At 39.4% G+C, this 20,532-nt stretch overlaps 1 protein-coding gene across 2 annotated transcripts in view; it reads right to left on the bottom strand.

Moving 5' to 3' along the window:
- Positions 1 to 4,204: 4,204 nt before the first annotated feature.
- The window catches only part of necab2 (N-terminal EF-hand calcium binding protein 2), a 100,050-nt gene continuing 83,722 nt past the window's right edge, over positions 4,205 to 20,532 (bottom strand). For both annotated transcript variants that reach the window (XM_086162999.1, XM_086163000.1), the window contains 4 exons: positions 14,152 to 14,264; positions 6,503 to 6,580; positions 5,737 to 5,828; positions 4,205 to 4,994 (listed from right to left, as the gene is read on the bottom strand). In XM_086162999.1, coding sequence (XP_086019125.1) covers positions 4,966 to 4,994; positions 5,737 to 5,828; positions 6,503 to 6,580; positions 14,152 to 14,264 — 312 coding nt within the window. In that variant the 3' untranslated portion in view covers positions 4,205 to 4,965. The remainder of the gene's footprint in view (positions 4,995 to 5,736; positions 5,829 to 6,502; positions 6,581 to 14,151; positions 14,265 to 20,532) is intronic.

Consider the following 20,532-nt stretch of genomic DNA (forward strand, 5'->3'; position numbering starts at 1 on the left):
ACTAGATATTCAGTTGACATGCACTCAGTTGGATAGAAAATAACACAGTCATAGAAGGGAAGAGTTATGGCCTTGATTTTTTTTTTTTTTTTTTTTTTTTCAATTTGGCAAATTCCTGATTGGCTTAGAACCACGTAACAGCACTTTTTGAGGTAAGCCAAGTGACATGCTACCCGTCCATCAGCTTCGTTCCAAGTGAGATTGCCTACATTGCTGAGATTTACACATACTGCCCTCTGATGCTCCCACCTTTCCAGTTCTCCTTCGGTCATAGCTGTGTCACTACATTTCAATGGCCTAACTCTTTCATGGTATGACAAAACACAAGTTGCACTGATAAGTAGCGGAACTCAAAAAAAAAAAAACAGGTTGCACAGTCTGAGGGACATTCAGGAATGTATCAACAGGAAATAGTATTGGCATTTCTGACAGTTCACTCACCATCTGCCTCATCCAAAAATCCAACTAAGCCGGGCACCATTAGGTGAACCCTCCATTAGAACATGTGGGCTTCATTCAGCCGGGCATATGAGTTCTAACGAACTGCTACAGCATGTTCCTGACATGTAAACATCAACCGAGCAGAAAAGGTCTGTTTCTACTTGGAACGTAGCAGTTCCCCCTTTAAAACGAACTAGATTTGACACAGTTTGTGGTGTACATTACGCATTTCAATGCGTGAAAGGCTAAAAGTGCCTTGTATGATATTTTTTTCTTTTTTTTTTTTGTAAACAAGCAAGTAATATTTAGTTTGGCAACCAGACAAATCTGCAGAGCTCAAGTTTCATTTTGCTTTACAGATCTGTTTGTAGCCTCTGCCATTCCTTCAGACTCCCACTGGTTTCATGAGCCGAGCCAATACAGTGGGACTGTAGTGCCCAATAATGGTGCAGCATTTTCTGGAGCTACAAAGTGGCTGCCACAGTGGAAATAGCTGTACTTGAGTTCATGTATGTGGTCTATTCAGAAGTTGATGTCTTATTTAAAAGAGCAAAATGCGCCTTGTTAAATCATCTCCATGGATTCATCTGCTGATCCATCAATGTTCTGAGAGACCGCTAGCTCAACAGAAACAAAAAGGGGATGATTTAAATAGGAGCTTTAATGAATAAAACTGCTGCCCTTATTAAGGTTTATATTTCTGAAAACAATTTGCATGGTAGGTTTAAAGTTCCAGAACCCCCCCCCCCCCCAAAACATTTTAAATTTGAAAGAATCACCATGATGTCATCTTCTCAGCTCTTAGTAATTATTGCACTTAACGGTGTCAAAATCTCCACAGGGCCTGTTTTTACTACTACTGCGCTGATAATATGCCATCTAGTCCATCTCACAGATGAGGCAGCAAGTCATAACCAAATGCTAAAAAGGATCTCAAATATTATTCAACATGTTGAGAGCAACATGGCTGAAGGGGTAGAGCGGCCACCTATTAATTACAAATTTGCTAGTTTTATTCTTTTCTAAGTGTTGTTGAACAAGACACCTAACCTCACAATAAACCTGAAAATAGGGAAAACAGACTTCACCACTGTGGTGTGAATGAGATAACACAGTATGTGTTTGGAGTACTGCTAAGGAAAAGAGACGGATAAATAAATGAAGCCCGTTTACAACACTGTTCTGCTCTTCTCAATGCAGCCCAGTGGTCTAAAACAAGGGAACAGTGCAAGGCCGATTTTTATATCAATGTAGCTGGATCCCCACTCATGGCACCATAGTATCAGCTGATGGCAGAGAAAATAGACTTTACAGTGAGTACTTTTTGAATTCTACAACTATAAATCCAGATAAGCAATAACAATATACATTTCTAAGTACTCTGATCATATTCCACAACCTTATACACTATAAGTTTAAGTCGCAAGGTTCACTTATGTTAAATTGTGCTTTCTGAGAGAGTGTCATTGTATGTTACATTGATGAAATCAGAGTGGTGTAAGTGGTGCTGTAATAAGATGTCTAGGGGGATTCGATCCACTAAATCCAAATTCTTAAGAGACTTTGACCTGGATTTGACCTTGATATAACCCAGGGTGCCAGGGTAAGAACATAAGCTTGGTCACAGAGCCAATGGGGTCAAAGATCAAGGACACCAGAGAGATGTCAGAAAAATGTCCAACACACTCACTAAGAACCCTGTAAATGTCAAACACAAAATGTTGCAGAAACTAGGTTTGTAGACTCAGTTCTTAACCTGATCACTGTTCATAACCTTAGGTGAATTAAGTTGAGCGAGGGCACGGGAGCAAACACGGCCAGGTTACAGAAAGACAATTGTATTTTTTCAGTTCTTTTTTAAAAAAAGGCAACCAAAGCCTGCATTTTTGATTGATAATTTGATTCTAGTGGCCTTGATTTGTTCTTTTCAAAAATCTTTTTGACAGTGAAATTTGCATTGTCATTATTGTTACTTCCATCTGTTTGACGAATGCAAGGTGTCAGCTAGAGGGCAACTGCAAGTGATTAGTTGAGGTTGTTATTAACTAGGTACATCTGGTTTTCACAAATAAAATGCAACTGATGACACTGTGTGTGTGTGTGTGTGTGTGTGTGTGTGTGCGCAAGCAATGTGCTGATGCAACGCAAGCCTGGCTTTGCAGGTCGTAATGTCAGGAGGTACAGACTGCTAGGGCGCTTCCCTGCTTGCTGAGATTTTAAGTCCAACCAAAAAAAAAGAAAGCAATCTTTCCCAAAACCTCCTCTAGTGTGTGGTGATGTTTAAGGCTTTATATTCAAGGTCATTCAGATGAGTATCTCTGTCTGATGTTTCTGGTGTTACATTTTCTGATTCGAACATACTTTAATAAGAAGCTGCAGAGTCTCTAAAGCTACTGCCACTTCCACTGAGGAAAAAATTGCACCATAGCACTAACATATATAATACAAATATAATCATAATAGATAGAACATTTTCATATATACAATCCCTACTAGACTTACACTGCTAATATAAGCTACCCATCGGCATTTCAGACAGTCATTACACAAATAGAGTGCAAAAATAAAACAAACTTTAGCTGCATGGAGTACAGTGAGACGCTGTCTTTATCTTGTAAGTCTCTTCTTCAAGGTAACAGCTGAACTGGTATCAGATATCACCCTTTGACAGCAAAATGATTCATCTTAGCTCACTTAGGGCCTTGATGTTAATGATAACATGCTCCAGCCCCCTTAATCCTTATGGAAATAAAAGATGTATGAAGAAATATATATTGCCAACAGTCCCGTCCATCAAGAACTGGCACTTAATTTTGCAGTTATATGTGTGTGTATATATATATATATATATATATGCACACAGATACATAACTGCATCTCTTGGAGCAATTATATATACTTATTGAATGGATTGCCTCCTATTGACTGCCAGGTACTCATCATGTACATCTTAGATTAAGTCATGACAATGGGCTTCACTGATATTTGAGCTGTTGTATGTAAGGCATGCTAAAACAACTGCCATGATCTTTGTTAAGAGACATTATTCACACAGCAGCCATTGTGAATGTAAGCGGGCTTAAGAAATAAGTGCAACTACTAAATAACACAGGAGTGAACATCCTTTTTTAGAACATATGTTGACTGATGTAATTCTAAATTACCTTTTAACAAAAAAAAGGTATATTAGTGGCCAAGGCAGTGCAACCTTAGATACAGTGCACCATTCCCACTGCACACCAAACCCTCACACCAAAGCACAATGTAGCAATGTTGCTCTATGTTTGGAAAAGCTGGCACTGTGCATAATGTTGAAAGTAGGTGACTTAATGTAAAATAGCTGAAAGATCTGGAAGATCTCACATGGAAACAAAACAGAAGGGCTGTAAACATAGGCAAATTCACCAATTGCATGGCTTCTTCCTGGCTTTAAATGTCTTCAGTTTACTAATGAAACTAGGATGCATATGTGTAATAATGGGTTGCCGTGTTCTGTTTTTCATTTTCAATCAAAAGATAGGCCATAGAATATTCATCAAATCAGCGTCAGCAAAGAAGCTGTAGTTGTAGTTGCACTACCGTGGTCATCCACAGTGCAATGCAGGGAGACAGCGCAATTGCTTAAACCTAATTATATTACCTGGCTGTCTCCACACAGTATCTTCCTTCCTTTTCATCCCTTGTTTTAATGCTTGTTAACCTTCAAAGATTCTATTTCTTTCCAAAATGCGCTGAGGCTCACTTATCAAACTGCCTTTGATTTTTGGAGGGTTAAGTCCAAGTTGACGATCCAAATTGAGAACAAAACTTAATAATTTATGAAATGACTGAAACAGTATAAGTCACATTATTGCTCGACAGGTCTTTCCTGTGCTTCCCTCATCAGCACAAGTGGCGGTGAATCTTGCCTGAGACTGAACACATGACGACTGTCCTCACTTGGTGCACATTTAAATGAGAATTCACAATAGCTGGTGTGAGAAGAATGTCGAAAACATTTGGTCAAATACAAACATAAATGTCCTGCGATATGTGCAAAGATTTTCAATTGACGTGAGAGAATAAAACGCTACTTTTAAATTAAATCCATATGGATGGTCTCTGGTATATTCAACCCTTGAGAATGCTGCTACCTAAAAATAGCATGGGTAACTGCTACATGAAAAACGCAACTCCGGGCTTCGCGCTACATGACTGACTCCACCTGCCTCGAAGCTACCTCATGAGGCGACCAGAACATGAAATCATCAAAAATCTAGAGCCAGCGATCTACCATGGTGAGATACAAATGCATTTTGGTAAACTCACGGTTTGTTCAATATCCACTGCTGTTGACACCATTCATTTTCACTGTGTAAACATGTACTTACAAAAGGAGTTGAGGAATGTGAGGGCTGAAGGAGGTGGGGTTGGGGTGAGGGGGATGAGAGCAGAGGAAATGCGAGGGAGAAGGTTTTAAGGTTAAAGGGGGAGTTTACTGGGAAGCATCCAGGAGTCTTGGTGTGCCACTGAATGTCTTCATACTCAGCCCCTGTTCACACTGCACCAGGCGGCTGCAGCGACAATGAGGGGATAACGAGGTAAAGTGAGAGTTAGAAAGAAAATAAAATGAGATAGAAAGAAAAACAGGAGTTTGACAAGTCAAAAAAGTACAAATGCTACTCTTCATTGGCATATTTTGCAGGCTCCTCTGACCATGAATGCATGGCAGTGCCAGGAGTTTAAAAAACTTTAAATTTCAGCACCAATTCCATTCAATTGTCTCTGAGCTGGAAAAATCATTATGCACCCATCATTCCAACACAAGGGTTTTACTCTCTAATTGTTTCATATCTTTTTCACACCCGTCTCATATTCATCATAGTGAAAAAACAAGGTTTCACAATCCCATCCTTAATTCACCAGAAAAAAGTTTCAGTCTGCTGGAAATAAGTCAGAGCTTCAGGGGAGACTGGGAAGAACAGAGGGAAGAAATCTGATAAGCTTCCGGAATACAATTTGTGGGTATTTTAGCATAATTTAGATTTTTGGTGTGTTAAATATAAGCCCATAAGGGTTATCTGTATCTACCTGAAATGCATATCATGTTAAAAATAAAGTGAAACCTACACTAACCTGAAATCATCAGCAGGTCATGTCCGTTTATTCATGCGTATCAAAGATCTTCTTCGCATAATGAAAGTTTTGAGCCATATATTTTGGTTTCACTCGCGTAACCAAAAATTAACCGACCAATGAAGAGCTCACCATTGAAATCAGCGGCAGCAGCGAGAACGGTAAGCGTTGCAGACTCACCTGGCACGGCAACAGAGGACACAGCCTCTGGCTGGCACAGCGTGTCCACCTTCACGTGCTGAAAGGCTTTGTTGGGGGCCGACTGCAGGTGCCTGAGAAAAGTGGAGATGTTGAGATTCTTCTCTCCCCTTCTCTCTCTGTCTCTCACGCACACACATAGTCATAAACACATTGCACACAGCCGCAAACCGCTTAGCATGGCCCTTAGCCTTTACTGTAAGTGCTGAAATATTAATGGCAGCGAGATGCTGTGAGCAGTAGAGCAGAAACTCGGATCAGCAGGCAGCTACATCAGCAGCCTTTCTTCTTGTCCAGCTCTGGGACCATCACTAAATCATGATGACCTGATGCAACTCAAGTGCCTCAGCAAGTCTGTAGCCAGAAAATGGCCAAAGAATGCTAATTAAATGTATTTGAGTGAATTTTTTCCCAAAGTGCCGTGACAGTAATGGAGGAAAAATGGTTGCTGTCTTCCCTTGGCTCGGGCCAATCAATGAAAAGAATTGGCACAAAGGAATGCCATGCTCAGCTATGGGAAACTTTTGAGGAGCTGGAGTGCTGAGTCAAAGGCATTTCCTGAAATAAAATGACAATAAATGGTAGCAACTTTTAATAAATTTACAGTGGGCCAGCAAATGGAATGGCCTATTTCAAAGACTTGCTCATGTCAGTCACAGAAAATCGAAAGCTCTCATTAATTGGATTAGTCATGGATATTAGTGATTTAAGGTGCACTGTTTAAGTCAGATGAAAGTGAATATCCCACCTCTTCCACTCTTCCTCTCCATCCCAGAACTCGTAGATGACGAAGGATAAACCGTCAGGCAGTCGCACTGCAGTCACACTGAGGCAGAGTCACAAGAGTGGGAATAAGGGAAGGTGAGGGAAACGGGGCGAGTCAGGACAGGGTAGATCAAGTGAATCACAAGGAGAAATTGGATTGATGGAGAAGCATTGGATGGGCAGGACTGGTTGGTGTCAGAAGAGGAAAGAAAAAGTCCACGTTTATTTATTGTTAAAGGGGCAGGAAAAAGAACACAGGTTTAACACAAACATCATGTATCTGCATAAAAAAGCAGCTAAGACATTGGAATAATGGAATGCATTTTGCAAAAGTACAGCAGGAGGAAAATGCCAGCGGAAGATACTGTTTTTTTTTAGGATAAAAAGCAAATGCTACCTGCAGAACAGCATGAAACTCTGATTCCTATAAGGTGCTGGAAACATTCCAAAGACAGGATTTCATAATAAATCAGATCCCATATGAAAAAGTACAGATATCTGAGATAATACATCACTTCAGTACTTGTAAATGTTTCAAAAAGTGTAAAGTAGTGATCAGAAGGCACAACTGCTCTCAGACAAATGCATTAAAGGTAGAAAATACAATATTAGTAAACAGCATCATTCTAAAATGCAATATATCTAGTAAGTGCCCTGACATAAACCCTAACATTTTCCTACCATCTATTCCACCAGGTGTATTCTAGACAATGTGATATTTCATGTGCTTCTGGTCTAATAGATGATGTTTGTTTCCCGCGATTCGGACCCCCCTCCCTCCCCCCCAGGCTGCTAACGTTGACAGCAAATGTAAAAAGAAGTGTCTCCACTGGGATCCACATGTTGTGAATGAAATAAAGGTTGGGGACTTTTATTGCGGTTACAGTTTTTTTCATGTCCCGACTTTTAACTCTATTTCTAACTTTTCTCTGGTAAGACAACTTGAAGTATTCATTTAACTTCTTCCCCTAAATTGACAGAACACAAAATGAGATATGTCGTTGCAAACTATTACATTTGCATAGTAATATCTTGAGCGTTTTTTTAATTTGATATTTTTATTTCAAATTGAATAAAAATACATCTGCTGTGCTTGCACTATCATTATACAGTCTTTGGACAATATACAATTGGAAAAGCAATTAAAAAGAGTTGATATGCTCATCTAACCATCATTTAATGTAATCTAATTCTGTGCTTTCTGGGCATTTCATCAAAATTTCAGGTAATTACTATTGAAAGAATATTATGGTGAAACACAATTATGTTTTAGGCAATTATTGATGATAGTTCAGCCAAAGCGCCAGTGAACACATTAATATATTGATCGTTTTTCCTCTGAGCTTTTTTCAATACCACCTGTCCTCACTTATCCCCTGATTTCTTGTCATTAGGAAAATGATCGTACTATGGATAAGAAGCTTTGAAAAACGGAAGGATATGTAAACGGCTGATGCTTTCACAGCAAGAACTGACTATTTTGTTGCTGGGTCTGACAGTCTTAAAACCACCTTTGATGAATGATAACTGCAAAGTAAATACACCCAATGAATCGCTGTCACTTCCAGTGGAAGGGATGATAAATACACAAAAGTTTCTACTTGGGTACAAGTGACAGTATACAGAAAAGGTGCAATTTGCAAACAACTCAAGTCTAATATTTGCACTTGCATCTGCTCGATAGTTTCCTGACTTTAGGCTCATCGGAGCAGAGCGACTAAGGTTGTTTATGCAGATTTGGGGGTTCTGTCTAATTTTGGTACTTGTTTTGGCATGAAATTGCAGCTATGTTTGTGCCAGCTTAGCTACCTCTTATCGCAAACAACTTCATCGCAACATTCAGGAGATTCAAGATTTTCAAAGAACCATTTCATGGTACAGCAAACCTCACTAACATCTAGGAAAGCGCCTTATTTTCCCTCCGAGTTTAGCTTCCTCCATATTGAGTATTACATTTTTTTATATCAGGGGAAAGTTCAACCAATCATGCCTTCAACTTTTCTGTTTTTGTAGAACAGACTGAACTATTCCACCAGGAGTTTATAAAGTTCGACTGAACCATGACAACATCAGAATGGAACTGTTTTATTTCATTCCCACAGAGATTAGTAATTAGTCCAGACTATCAAACAGATATGATACTGCAGAAGGCAGCATGGCTGCAGAGTGGTTCGAGCTTAACAGCAAGTGGGTCCCTAAATTGCCCAGATATGTGAGTGAGATAGACAATACAGGTTAAGCAGAACAGATAATGAATGACTGAATGATATTAGAGAACTTTTAAGCACATCTAAAACATGTGAGTCCATATAAGGGGAATAAAAGTGTTTGAGAGCAGTACAGTGTTCAGTCATACTTGTGGTGCATTCTGAGACTTGAATATAACATAACAAGGAAAAGTTTTGGGCTCAGAAACACAGATCTGAGTTGTTGGATGTGATATTTTTGACTATATTGTCTGTACTCTGTCCAAGCCTTTCTTCCCGGTCCATTTAGCCATTTACTGCTTGAGAGGAACTGGAAGTGATCAGCCATTATTGAGACTCTCTCCATCTCCTGTCTGCTTATCCTGTTACTGTAGTTAATAATATTCTCAGCTGTTCTCTCTCACTCCTTAACTCTGTGCCCAGATCTTTGTTTTTTTGACCCTCTGATCACTATCACTACAGAAAACAGTTCGTGTTGTGCACCAATGCACCAATATTGCAAAATGTGTTTGCAGTGACAGGAAATGTGTATTAATAACTCCGGCTCTTTGGCAGTTTGAACTATTTTGAGCCGATTTACCCAACTAATGGGAAAATTATTAAATCACAGATTGGCAGGTTGCAGTCTCCACTTATTATTATTAGTAATATTATACATGCATTGCATAAATTAAGTTTCAAACAACTATTCACCGGTATAAATTTACTAGTTATTAGGTTGTTAATTCATTCAATTATCGTGCTGTAATTCTTTTGTGAACCTAAAGAGGGCACTGGGAAAACAAGCTGTTTTTGCATAGAAAGCTGGCAAAAATACACTCTTTTGTAGAGGTACAGGCATTTCTGAAGAGGAAGAAACAATGGTAGACATGATAGGAAATTTGCTGAATCATATATTTTGGTCACATAAATGTATACTAGAAAAACAATATAAGATATAATATATTAGATGTAAATCTGGAAATACATAGACTGAAATGTGGACCATCCATTATGGGCCAATATGCTGGTTATTTATCATTTTCAGCAGCAGAACTGGGAATGGTAAATGATTCTGAAATATTACTTTGAAACAAAAACATAACAAATCTGTGTTGAAAAGGAATATTTAAAAAGGGTAAAAGGTAAAGATACATGTGGAAAATGCTACTAAATAAGAAATTATACTTTATCACCTTGTTTATCTGCGATTTATCTCTTTATCTGATGAGTAACGTCCCCAGAGGGCCGTAAAGCGTTACACATCAGTTGCATTTGCTCTGCGGGAAAAAATTATGATTTGCTCATGCGCATGATCACAAATTCATCATAAAAAGTGACAAAGGCGGAAACTAAATAAACTTTTCATTTCATGGTTGCTCGTTCAAGGGAACGATGTGTCGAAAGAGTCTGACATAGAGAGAAAGAGAGAACACAGGAGGTAAAAACTGATGTATTTACAGGTAATGAGCGGAAAAGACTTCCTCTATCAGCAAATCTCTCCTTCCTTTATCCATTATTCACAGTTATATGCCACCTTTTTACTGATGAAGTGGGAGGAACAAATGAAACCATGCCAGAAAACAGACAAACCGCCATCTGAAGGACAAGTGTTTTACCTGAAGGCCCTTCTACCTGCATCTACTGTTTTCTCCTTTCCTCAGCAAAATACTTTTATTTCCCGGAGATAATGCAGGATGAAGTGGTATGACCTTGACGTGAAAGTTTCTTTTAATATCAAAAGTAAAGATACTATCAGGAATTGAATGCAGCCTGAAAAATCACAAAGCAATATGGTTAGAAATAAGGCAAATTTACGTTAATTACAACCAGACATTCAAATTTCCTAAAAGATGAAGCACTTCTCATATCACTTTCATATCTTTGGCCAAAATTTCAATGTTTTACCACATTTATATTAGCTTATCATGTTTAATCTAATAATGACATTGATCAAGAAATATGGTGTCCAATGAAAAATTTGATTTTTTGCAGTAACAAGATTATAATATTTATAGCAGTTCCTCAGAACTGAAACATCGACCTATAATGTATTTAATTATTGATAATTGGTAATCATTTCCATCAAGGATAGCTCATATTTGCAACTGTATCAAAATGCCTTGATCAGCATGGTTTCACAATAATTGTGCAGAGTGAGCCAGGTGGCCGGAGCAGGGGACCTTGGCAGTTCGACCCTCAGCTGCAGAAGTTGGCTACTTGGTACATCACTTCTCTGGTGGAGAAGGAGCCCGAGCCGGTGCGCAAGGCTGAAAGATTACTTCTAGATATATCCGGACTCACCTCGACGCACAGTGTGGGGTGTGGATGCAGGCCTCTCGAGAGAGGCTGGACACTTTTTTTACTCTGGAGTTGTCCCCAGTAAGAGGCACTGGGCAGGTGTGGGCGTATTGATTGCCAACTGACTTGGTGGTTGTGGTGGTTTGTGCTATGCATCCAACAACAGTACAGTTTACCTACTGTTCTTGGGGCCCTAAGAGGGGCTAGAGAGCGCTCCTACTCCCTCGTTCTACTGAGAGACTTCAACGCCAGTGTAATTTGGAAGGGCGTGACCGGGAGAAACAGCCCGCCAGATCTGAACCCAAGTGGTGTGTTGTTCTTGGACTTCTGTGCACGTTATGGATTGTCAATAACAAACACCATGTTCAGGCATAAAGGCGTCAATGTGCACTTGGCAGATCAGTGATGCAGACACTGTACTGGTATGTCATGGTGAAAAGGGAGATGATCCAGAAGGTGAAGCTCTCAATTTACCGGCCGGTCTACGTTTACACCCTCACCTATGGTCACGAGCAGTGGGTAGTGATCGAAAGAACGAGATCACGGATACAAGCGGCTGAAATGACTTTTCTGTGGATGGTGGCCGGACTCTCGCTTTGGGACAGGTTGAGAAGTTCGGTCTTCCGGCAGGAGCTTGAGGTAGAGTTCATGCTCCTCCGCATAGAGAGGAGTCAGACGAGGTGGCTCGGGCATCTAGTCAGGATGCCTCCTAGGCGGCTCCCGGGGGAGATATTCTGGGCATGTCCATCTGGGAGGAGGCCATGGTGAAAACCCAGGACACGGTGGAGAGACTATATCTCCAGGCTGGCCTGGGAACGCCTTGAGGTCCCCGCAGAGGAGCTGGACCATGTGGCTGGGGAGAGGGAGGTCTGGGCCTCACTACTCCGGCTGCTGCCCCCGCGACCCGACTCCGGATAAGCGGGGAAAGATGGATGGATAAATGCTAGATTGTATTACGATAAAACACAATATGATTATAGTGATTATATTATGATAAATAGGACAAATATTGTCATTACTTCTTCTGCTCACAAGGCTAGTGTTCAAACTGTAATTGAAAATAGAGACAGGTATGGAGTAGTGTGCCCTGCATGAATAAATCCTTTAAGTCCGGTGGTGTATTAATTCAATCCAGCAACCGGAGATGCAATTGCAGGAAAATAAAGATAACTTCCGTTATCTCTCTTGTTATCGGATGTTGTCGTGGTCGGCTGCCAAATCTCCGGTTAAAAATTAACCACTCACCTACAGCTTATTGCTTTTGGCTACAGATAGACATGTTATAGAATACATTCCCTACATTTTGACTGGAAAACATGAATTATTGGGGTTCAATAGAGTTCACTGTTCCAAATAATTATAAATACTCAATTTGGATTTATATTTGATTTCAATTTCAATCAGCCAATCCATCATTTAAAACGGTCCAGGATTTTCAAGTATTTAAATACCATATTTCCTCTTCAGAAATGGTTGTTTTCTCAAGTCACAGCACTGGCAGCTCAGGACACTTTCTCCAGAAAATGCTTGTCCTTCATGAATGTATTTGTACATGCAATGCAGTATGGTAGTGCTTGTGCCTCTTCAAGGAGACTCGATGTGCTTGATGTTTTGTGTGAGTTTTCAGCGTGACTGGTGAAGCCCTCGGCCTGTGGTGGCATGAATGGGGCTGTCAGCTGGTGAACTGTTTCCCTCCTTTCATGTAAACAGTGTTTTGATGAAAGACTTCTCTAGGAAGACATATATCCACAACACATCTTTTATCTTTGATGACTGACTGAGGTGTATTCATCCACTTATTCTGATGTTTTTTTTTGCCCATTTCTTTAAGACCTTCTCGCTTTTAGAAGAGATTTTTTTCTGGTATGGTCTAGAGAAGAGCTGTATTTAACTATAAAAGTACATTTCACCCTATGAGTTGTATGGCACATGGACTAAAAACTGAAGTACAAGAAAGCAATGCCAAAATGAATTTGGATCTTGTATTAAAATTAGGACTGTTCTTGATCTACATTATGCATTTGTCCTCTGTTTGACGCTATTCTTTCTTTTTCATTTTTAAATGTAGACAGTGCAAATATATAAAAATGATATAAAATTGTAAAACAAACAGTAAGTTCTGACTAAGAAGAACAGATTCTCTGCTTGTATCACAACACAACCCATTTAATGTTTCATCTAATAGTTTCCAGAAAAATATTTTTTTTAAACATTTAATGCTTATATTTATTTCATCCTCTCTTCCCTTGTTGTTTGGATGGCACAGCCCACAGGTTTTCTTTCCGGTTATCCCCTACTTCAAACAAAACTGTTAATTAATTCACTGTAAACTTCCTGCTCTGCATTGGAGAGCCCACACACGTCAGACACATATAACTTAGAACGTTAACAGCTTACTTGCAAAAACACATTGAGGTGCAGATTTGAAGGTTGTTTTAACATATTTGATCGGCGGTGCAGGCCGGTGTCTGTTTGAATCCCCCCCACCCAGCTTCATTTCCTGAGCCTTCACATTGTGAAAGCTTCTATACACTTTTTTTCATGACCTAAGTTACTCCATAAAATGAAAAAAATGTGTGTATATTCTGCACTGCATTAACTTTTGATGTTGTTTGTTGTGTCATGAAATTATATTAAAACTCCCGGGAGAAAACAGAAACGCAAATAGGAAAACTGCAACAGAGTCAGCATCTTGTAATCTCGTAAAGGGCACATGCAAGATGTTATGACTCTACAACAGACCGGGTCTGTTACTTGGGAAAATCCCAATATTACACCCTGAGGCCCAAAGTGGAATGGATAGGAGATTTATATTTTCCTCTGCATCAGTTTACTAGCCTGAAAATACAGGTATAATATTTCAGACATGAGGTGTTCAGCTCAATGTTGCGATGTCACTCATCCACACAACCTGGGCGCCACACCAACTTATCAGATTTTGTAAGTATAATGATGAAATGCCATCTAAAATTTGTGATATTTTTACTACTCATATGGGGAAAAGGGGGAAGGGAATAACCTTGGTAATTGTAAATAAAATGAGAAATACGGTACATCGAGATTCTCACACACAAAATGGTAGATGTTAAAGATGAGAAATGATCAGAGTTATCGTCTCCCAGAAGCTGGCGACAAGAAGACTTACTGAAAGCAGTCCCTCTGAGCAGAGACATTCTTCAGGTACTGCTTTAGAGCCTCACAAAACTCGCCCAGCTTCTTTTGGGAAACAACCATCTCCTGGCGAATCAGCAACAGGGACTGTAGAAAGACAGACAAAAAGATAGTAATGTAAACAAATATGTTCATTGTATTTCTTGCAATGCTTTCTTACAATACAATAAATCTCTTATATTTGTATTGTCCAGGACTACAGATGGAAATTAGCTATGAGCTACAATCTTGTACAAACATCTCTGCCTCTGTGCTTAATGTAATTGTACACTGTCCTAATAAACTTCTAAACAAACAAACAAACAAACAAAGAGGTAAAATATGAGGCGTTCTTAGGTTCTCTGTGAATATTCTATAGAAAATTGTTAAAATCCTATAAAAGTTGGATTATAACGGGTGAATTCTGTGTCATGGAAAAAAAACATGTCGTACATGTTTATGGATAAAAACATAACATCTAACAAAACATTCTCACATGCATCTCCTCTGTCGTCATCTGCCATTTAAAATGAGCTAGAGCTGGTCGGCGATTTCAAAGCATAAATCGGTTTGCATTCTAGAGCTTTAAAAAGCAAAGCGAAGAACACAGCGGGGAAAGTGAGTAGAAGTTATTTTCAAAGTGAGTTATCAAAGCCTGTTTATTTCAGAATCTGAAAGAAATTTTCTGATGCAACTGCAAAAGACCCCATCACGTCTCTGCCGAACTGCAGTGGAAGCTGGTTGTTTTTTTTTTATAACTGTGACTGGAGGTGGGGGGTGGAGGTGGGGCTTCAGGGTCAAAGCTGGAGCTCCAACACAGAAAAATCTGTGTGTATCTATGTGAGGAACCTCAGACCCGTCCTGTTCTGTTTGATCTCCACCTTTCGTACACTCGTACCCGTCGCAGAAGGGCCGTATCGTATAAACTGCGAGTGTTACTGCATGCCTGGTAGTATGTCTGCTGTTGCTCCTACTTTTGAGTTTGAGACAAATGGAGCGGGGTACTTTGTTACCCCAGTATAAAGCTGTTCAAGACTCAACGCTCCCACTATCCTTAAGACTTGATACAATGTCACAATGTCATTTTATTTTGATGAGCGCATGGTTCCATTCTCTTTCCAGTTCTGCACATTTCCACATTTTGTGACTTAATGGGATTTTTTCCTAAATTTAATTTAGTTGTTAAACTTATTTATTTTATTTTTTAGTTATTTATTTTCAATTTTAGCTGAGTAATAACATCTGTGATTTTAATGAGTTGGGATTAGGGTAATATTGTTAGCTTTAAGAGCAGAATAGTTACTGTAGCTCACTACAGTAAAATTAAATATTCAGTCACAATGACCCAGATAACTCGAGCAGTATAACACAGTAACACACACACGTGCTTGCACGCACACAAGCACACAAACACACATGCACACACACACACAGACAAACTCAGTTGGGTTACCGGGTATCTATTATTTATGATTTTTGTAACAGGTTTCCAGAGGTTAGTTTATCCATCAAACTCTTTCCAGACTGTCATTGTATATTATATGCACCCCCTACACACACACACACACACATGCACACACACATACTCTCACAAACACATACACACACTTTTACTATAATGTGGTTTTATGCTTCTTGCTCTACCAACTTCCACCAAGATATTTGAAGGACAACTTTTATTTAATTCCTTGCCCAGGAAATGCTATTGCGCTAAGCAAATAGCTTATCATTGTCACTGCCTGCGGTATTGAACAAATTGGACTGCCCAGTGGGGAGAGGCAATGGAAAAGATTCTCTCTTTCCAAAGAACATTCAGTTACACAAAATATGATACTAACATATTCACGTCTTCTATCAAGAGCCTTATGGCTTATCTGTACTACAGAGCAAATACAATGTTGGTGATTAATCACTGACAATAAATTGGAAAGCTGAGGGTGGTTACGGTGTTCCAGGGTGCTCTGACATATAACTACGATTCATCAGTACCAGTCATGCAGTTTATTTTCATGTTACCGCACTACTTAGGTTAGCAGGAACTTCCCGAGCAGCCCGCTTCAACTCCAATGCAGAGGGCACGGCTGGACCCACGACACCCACACATGCTGGGTCAATGTCCTAATGTCCCATAATACTTGCTTAAAAACTGAAGGTTATAGAATAATACATCTGCAAAGACAACAAAAACAACAGACTGTGGTAAAGCCTGTAAGCCAGAATAAAAAAATCTGTCTGCAGTTACATTTTGCAGCTAATATTGTACACTACAAAGCACTTGAATCTGGAACTTTTTCAAAATACTAATTGTTCTTTTTAACTTATTTTACCGTAAATGATATATCAAGTCATTGTGAGATATGGTTATTTTCTTGACAACCAGTCATTTCTCCACCTAACAGCTCACCGAAATAAGCAGTCGGTATCCTCCCTCTAATGCAGGGCTCTCGTCTTCAGTTTTTTCTACATTTACCTCATTTAACCCTGACTGCAATTTTCTCCGTCATTCATTTTTCCAGTCTTTCTCTGCCTTCCCACTTTAGCCCGGCCCTGCCTTTCCTCTCGAACATAAATTCGATTAAATCTTATTTGCCGGCTGTAAACTGCTGCCGCTCTTGCCCTGTACCATCATATTGTGGGAAGAAAAATGCTGTTTAAACATGTAATCTTGTAGATGTCACTGACGCTTGCCACTTTCTGTTTTTAATTTTCCTCTCTTTTCTCCCATGAGAAATACCACTTGTCAGCAGCATGCTTACGGTGAACAGACAAACTACAACTGTTGCTGCAATTACCAGAACACATCATTATTTTGCAGGAACTGGAAGAATCTTGATGTGAAACATCCAAATACGATGGAGCCGTATTTTACAGGTAACTACAGCCATTTCAGCTAGTAAACATCCACCTGTGTTCCCCAGTTGCTTTGAATGTCTGTTTTATATATCATTTTACATAATTGTTTATCTCCTGTCATTTGCTTAAATTGCCATCACGAGGCCTTGTAACTATAATATTATGCTACTTAATCAACACCTGGCTGTCAGAGAAACAGGGCCATAAATGTTTGTGTGCTTCTGTAGTCTGATTGTACATCCCTGCACATGCACACTCCCGTGCACGCACAAACGTACGTGCTCGTGCATGCACGCCACAAAGTCTTCGGCTCTAGGTAAACCTGAAGCTGTGGGTACGCCAAAAGACTAAAACGTGTACTTGCATATGCTCCTGCGGATTTATCAAACCATTATCCTTCCTATGACATTTAATAATTGGGAAATTACTTGCAGATACATAATCCTCATTTGCACTCGTATTTTGCTACACTACATGTGTTCTATATCAGGAAATACTGTGTGCACCACTGGTTATAAGAAATAGGACTGAATATGCAACTTTTTTAGGTTCAGACCCTAAACATCTCAGGAGTGCCTATGTTACTGTGCATGCATATCGGATATACATCCAGTGGACAGAAGCCTGGTAGACATCCAACTCAATTAGAAACACTACATTGCCCAGCAGTCTCTGTTGATCTAATCAGTGACACTCCATTAAGCATCCCGGCTCCCTGACCACATCAGTGCAATTACATCCACTCTCCCGTGACACCGTAACCCTGCAGAGGAGCTGAATCAGGAACCTCCTGCTCTCTTTTTGCCTGCCCCGACAACCTCCGTCTTAACGGTCAGCTTCCAACCCTCCGACACCTGTGAGGGTAGTGTTCAAAACCTATTCACATTTAAGTTCTTAAAAATGTCATTTTAGGAAAAAATGCAAATGAATCACTTGTCTTGAGGGCTTGCAGGAGATTCATAGAGAAAAAAGTTAAAATACAGGTTAGAGTGTCAACCTTGGTATAACTTTTTGTAATGTACTTGTTATTTATATTCCATACATTGAAGCCTCGTTTCCTTGCTTCTCCTGCAGTCGGGATGAGACCTCACAATAACAAGATTAGATATTGATTGGTTGTAAAGGCTTTTCATACGTCTAATTGGAAAGTGGTCGGAGATGATGATTAAAAAAGATTAAATTGCCATCAAACTAGATTTTATTTGCATTCAGGATATTTGAATTCACTGACATACTGACATTTGGAGTGAAACCAAGGTTTTATAGATACTGTGATTATGTTTTCAAAGTTCTCCGTGCAAAATCCAAAACAACCAAAGACACGTCGAGGACAAAAACAATGTAACGTGAGGTTGCTTTCTATGCCTGGAAGATAGAGGTCTCTTGTGTTTAAATTATATTACTGATCCTTGTGGAATCATATCTTAAGAGTTGATTTCAAAGAAATCGGCTTTGCCTTTTTCTGCTTTGTGATTTTACCCTGAGTGAATCTATTTTTATCTTTCAGGGAGAGAAAGACTGACCCCTCAAATGATGCTCCAGACTCAAAGTAAGATGTTGAAGAATCTCAATCTGATGGGTTCGAGGTCTGAAACAGTGCATCTTTTTCAATTATATCAAAATATAATTGTTTTTCCACAATAACCACTGGGTGGCCTCTGTGAACGGTGTATGTTTGCAATATTGTTCATAGAGAATGCAAGTTTACAAGTAACAAACAACAAGTAACAAAGGTCACCATTAGAAATGTGTGTGTCACATACACGCACACACAAACGCACATGCACGCACGCACGGACGCATATACACATACACATTCAGAGGAAAAAAGTATAGAGTGAACAAGCAAACAAACAATAGGCATATCAGGCTTAGAGTTTTACGATTGATATTAACAGAGATTTCTCTACGAGGGAAAGATTACAGATAAATAAGTTGAATTAACCTTTAAACTAACCCCGATCAAAACCTTCCTATTTATTTTACAAAGCTCAATTTTGCAATGTCTCAAATATTTCTAAGGTATATTATTAAACTATATAAGTTTGTGTAACACAGGACACTCCTCAAAGGCATGGCATTTTTGAAAAATAGTGGTACACAGGACGCTCTCAGAACTCTGCAGCTATTTTTTTTCTTCTCTCACTCCTTCTTTCTCTCTTTCTTTTTAATAATATTTAAGAACTGCCTGGAGCTCCTGGAGCTGCCTGGAGGGTTTGTGATTCAATGGTTTTGCTTCTTCTGGTATCTTTCTGATATTTCTTTAACTGTGTATTGTGACAGGGAGAATATCAAAACATCAACACATACATACGTATTTTGTGAGATGATGGATACCCGGCGAAAATGACATAATGCAGCATGATGGCCTTCCAGGTGAGCACAGCTGTTCCCATGTTGAAAACAAATTATTTTCATTTCCTTTATCAGGGGCAATTTCAGAGTGTCATACAATGTATTAAGAGTGAGTGTGTTTTGATTTATCTGTGTTTAATATGCCAAAATGTGGGATGTGATCCCACTGGGTATGAAAATGGAGTAGCGGAGAGATGTATGAGAATGTGTAGTTGGGGGTAGGAGGATCGGTCTAGTGTTACCATGGGAACTGGGAAATACTCACACACAGGTCTTCATCTCACACTTCCTTTCATTTCAGCCCCTTCTCTCCCCCACACTCCCCCACTGTGGGTTTTCCTTTCGCATGTCTCTTCACTGCCCTACTTCCACATCCCTCAAAGCCCTGTTGCACCCCCTTCTTCCTCCTGCAATATTGTATAATGCCTCACCCCCCAACTCAATCTCTACGCTCTTCATTTCTACTTTGTCATTTTTTGTCTCCATTCACCGTCAGTGGCTCTATTCCCTTTAATGCTCGTGTTACTTCTCATCTCTAAACTCTGGGCTTTAGGAATCTCTCATTTATTTCAATTTCAATGAAAAAAGACAGGAGCCATTTATTAGTTCAAGGGTGATTTGCATAGCTCTCCGAGGGCTTTAATGACCGATGGACGACTAGATTGCGGTTTACAAAGTCCCAACATGCAAGAAAATCATATAATAAAAAGCAGCAGCCGTTTACTTACAGTGGGACAGTCCACTGTTGGTGTAAACGTTCCTGTTCATTTTACTGTGGTTACTAGGATAATAAACAGGGTGGGGACTTAAAGCACACACTAAACACGTTAACAATAAGTGAAACACAGCAAAAAGCTAAAATTTTTGATTTCTCATTTTACTATATGGATTCTGAACTATCTGGTTATGTGGTCGTTGCTAAAATTTGAAGCTTTCAACCCGAGGATGCATCTGAACTGCTAAGCGCTGTCATGTAGCCCCCTAAAAAGTAATACAAACAAACATAAAAACCGCTGTGTCTTTTCCCAGAAAGTTTGAGCGAGTTACTCTGTCTAATTTGATTAATTCTGTCTAATTTACTGACATCCCAAATAAACAGCATGAGTTTGCATATTGACTTGAGGTGTGTGTACTTCAACAATATATATATATATATATCAACAAATAA

The sequence above is a fragment of the Fistularia commersonii genome, chromosome 17, assembly GCF_037954325.1.
Source record: "Fistularia commersonii isolate RoL2024-O1a breed Wild chromosome 17, RoL_Fcom_v1.0, whole genome shotgun sequence".
Taxonomy (NCBI): Eukaryota; Metazoa; Chordata; class Actinopteri; order Syngnathiformes; family Fistulariidae; genus Fistularia; species Fistularia commersonii.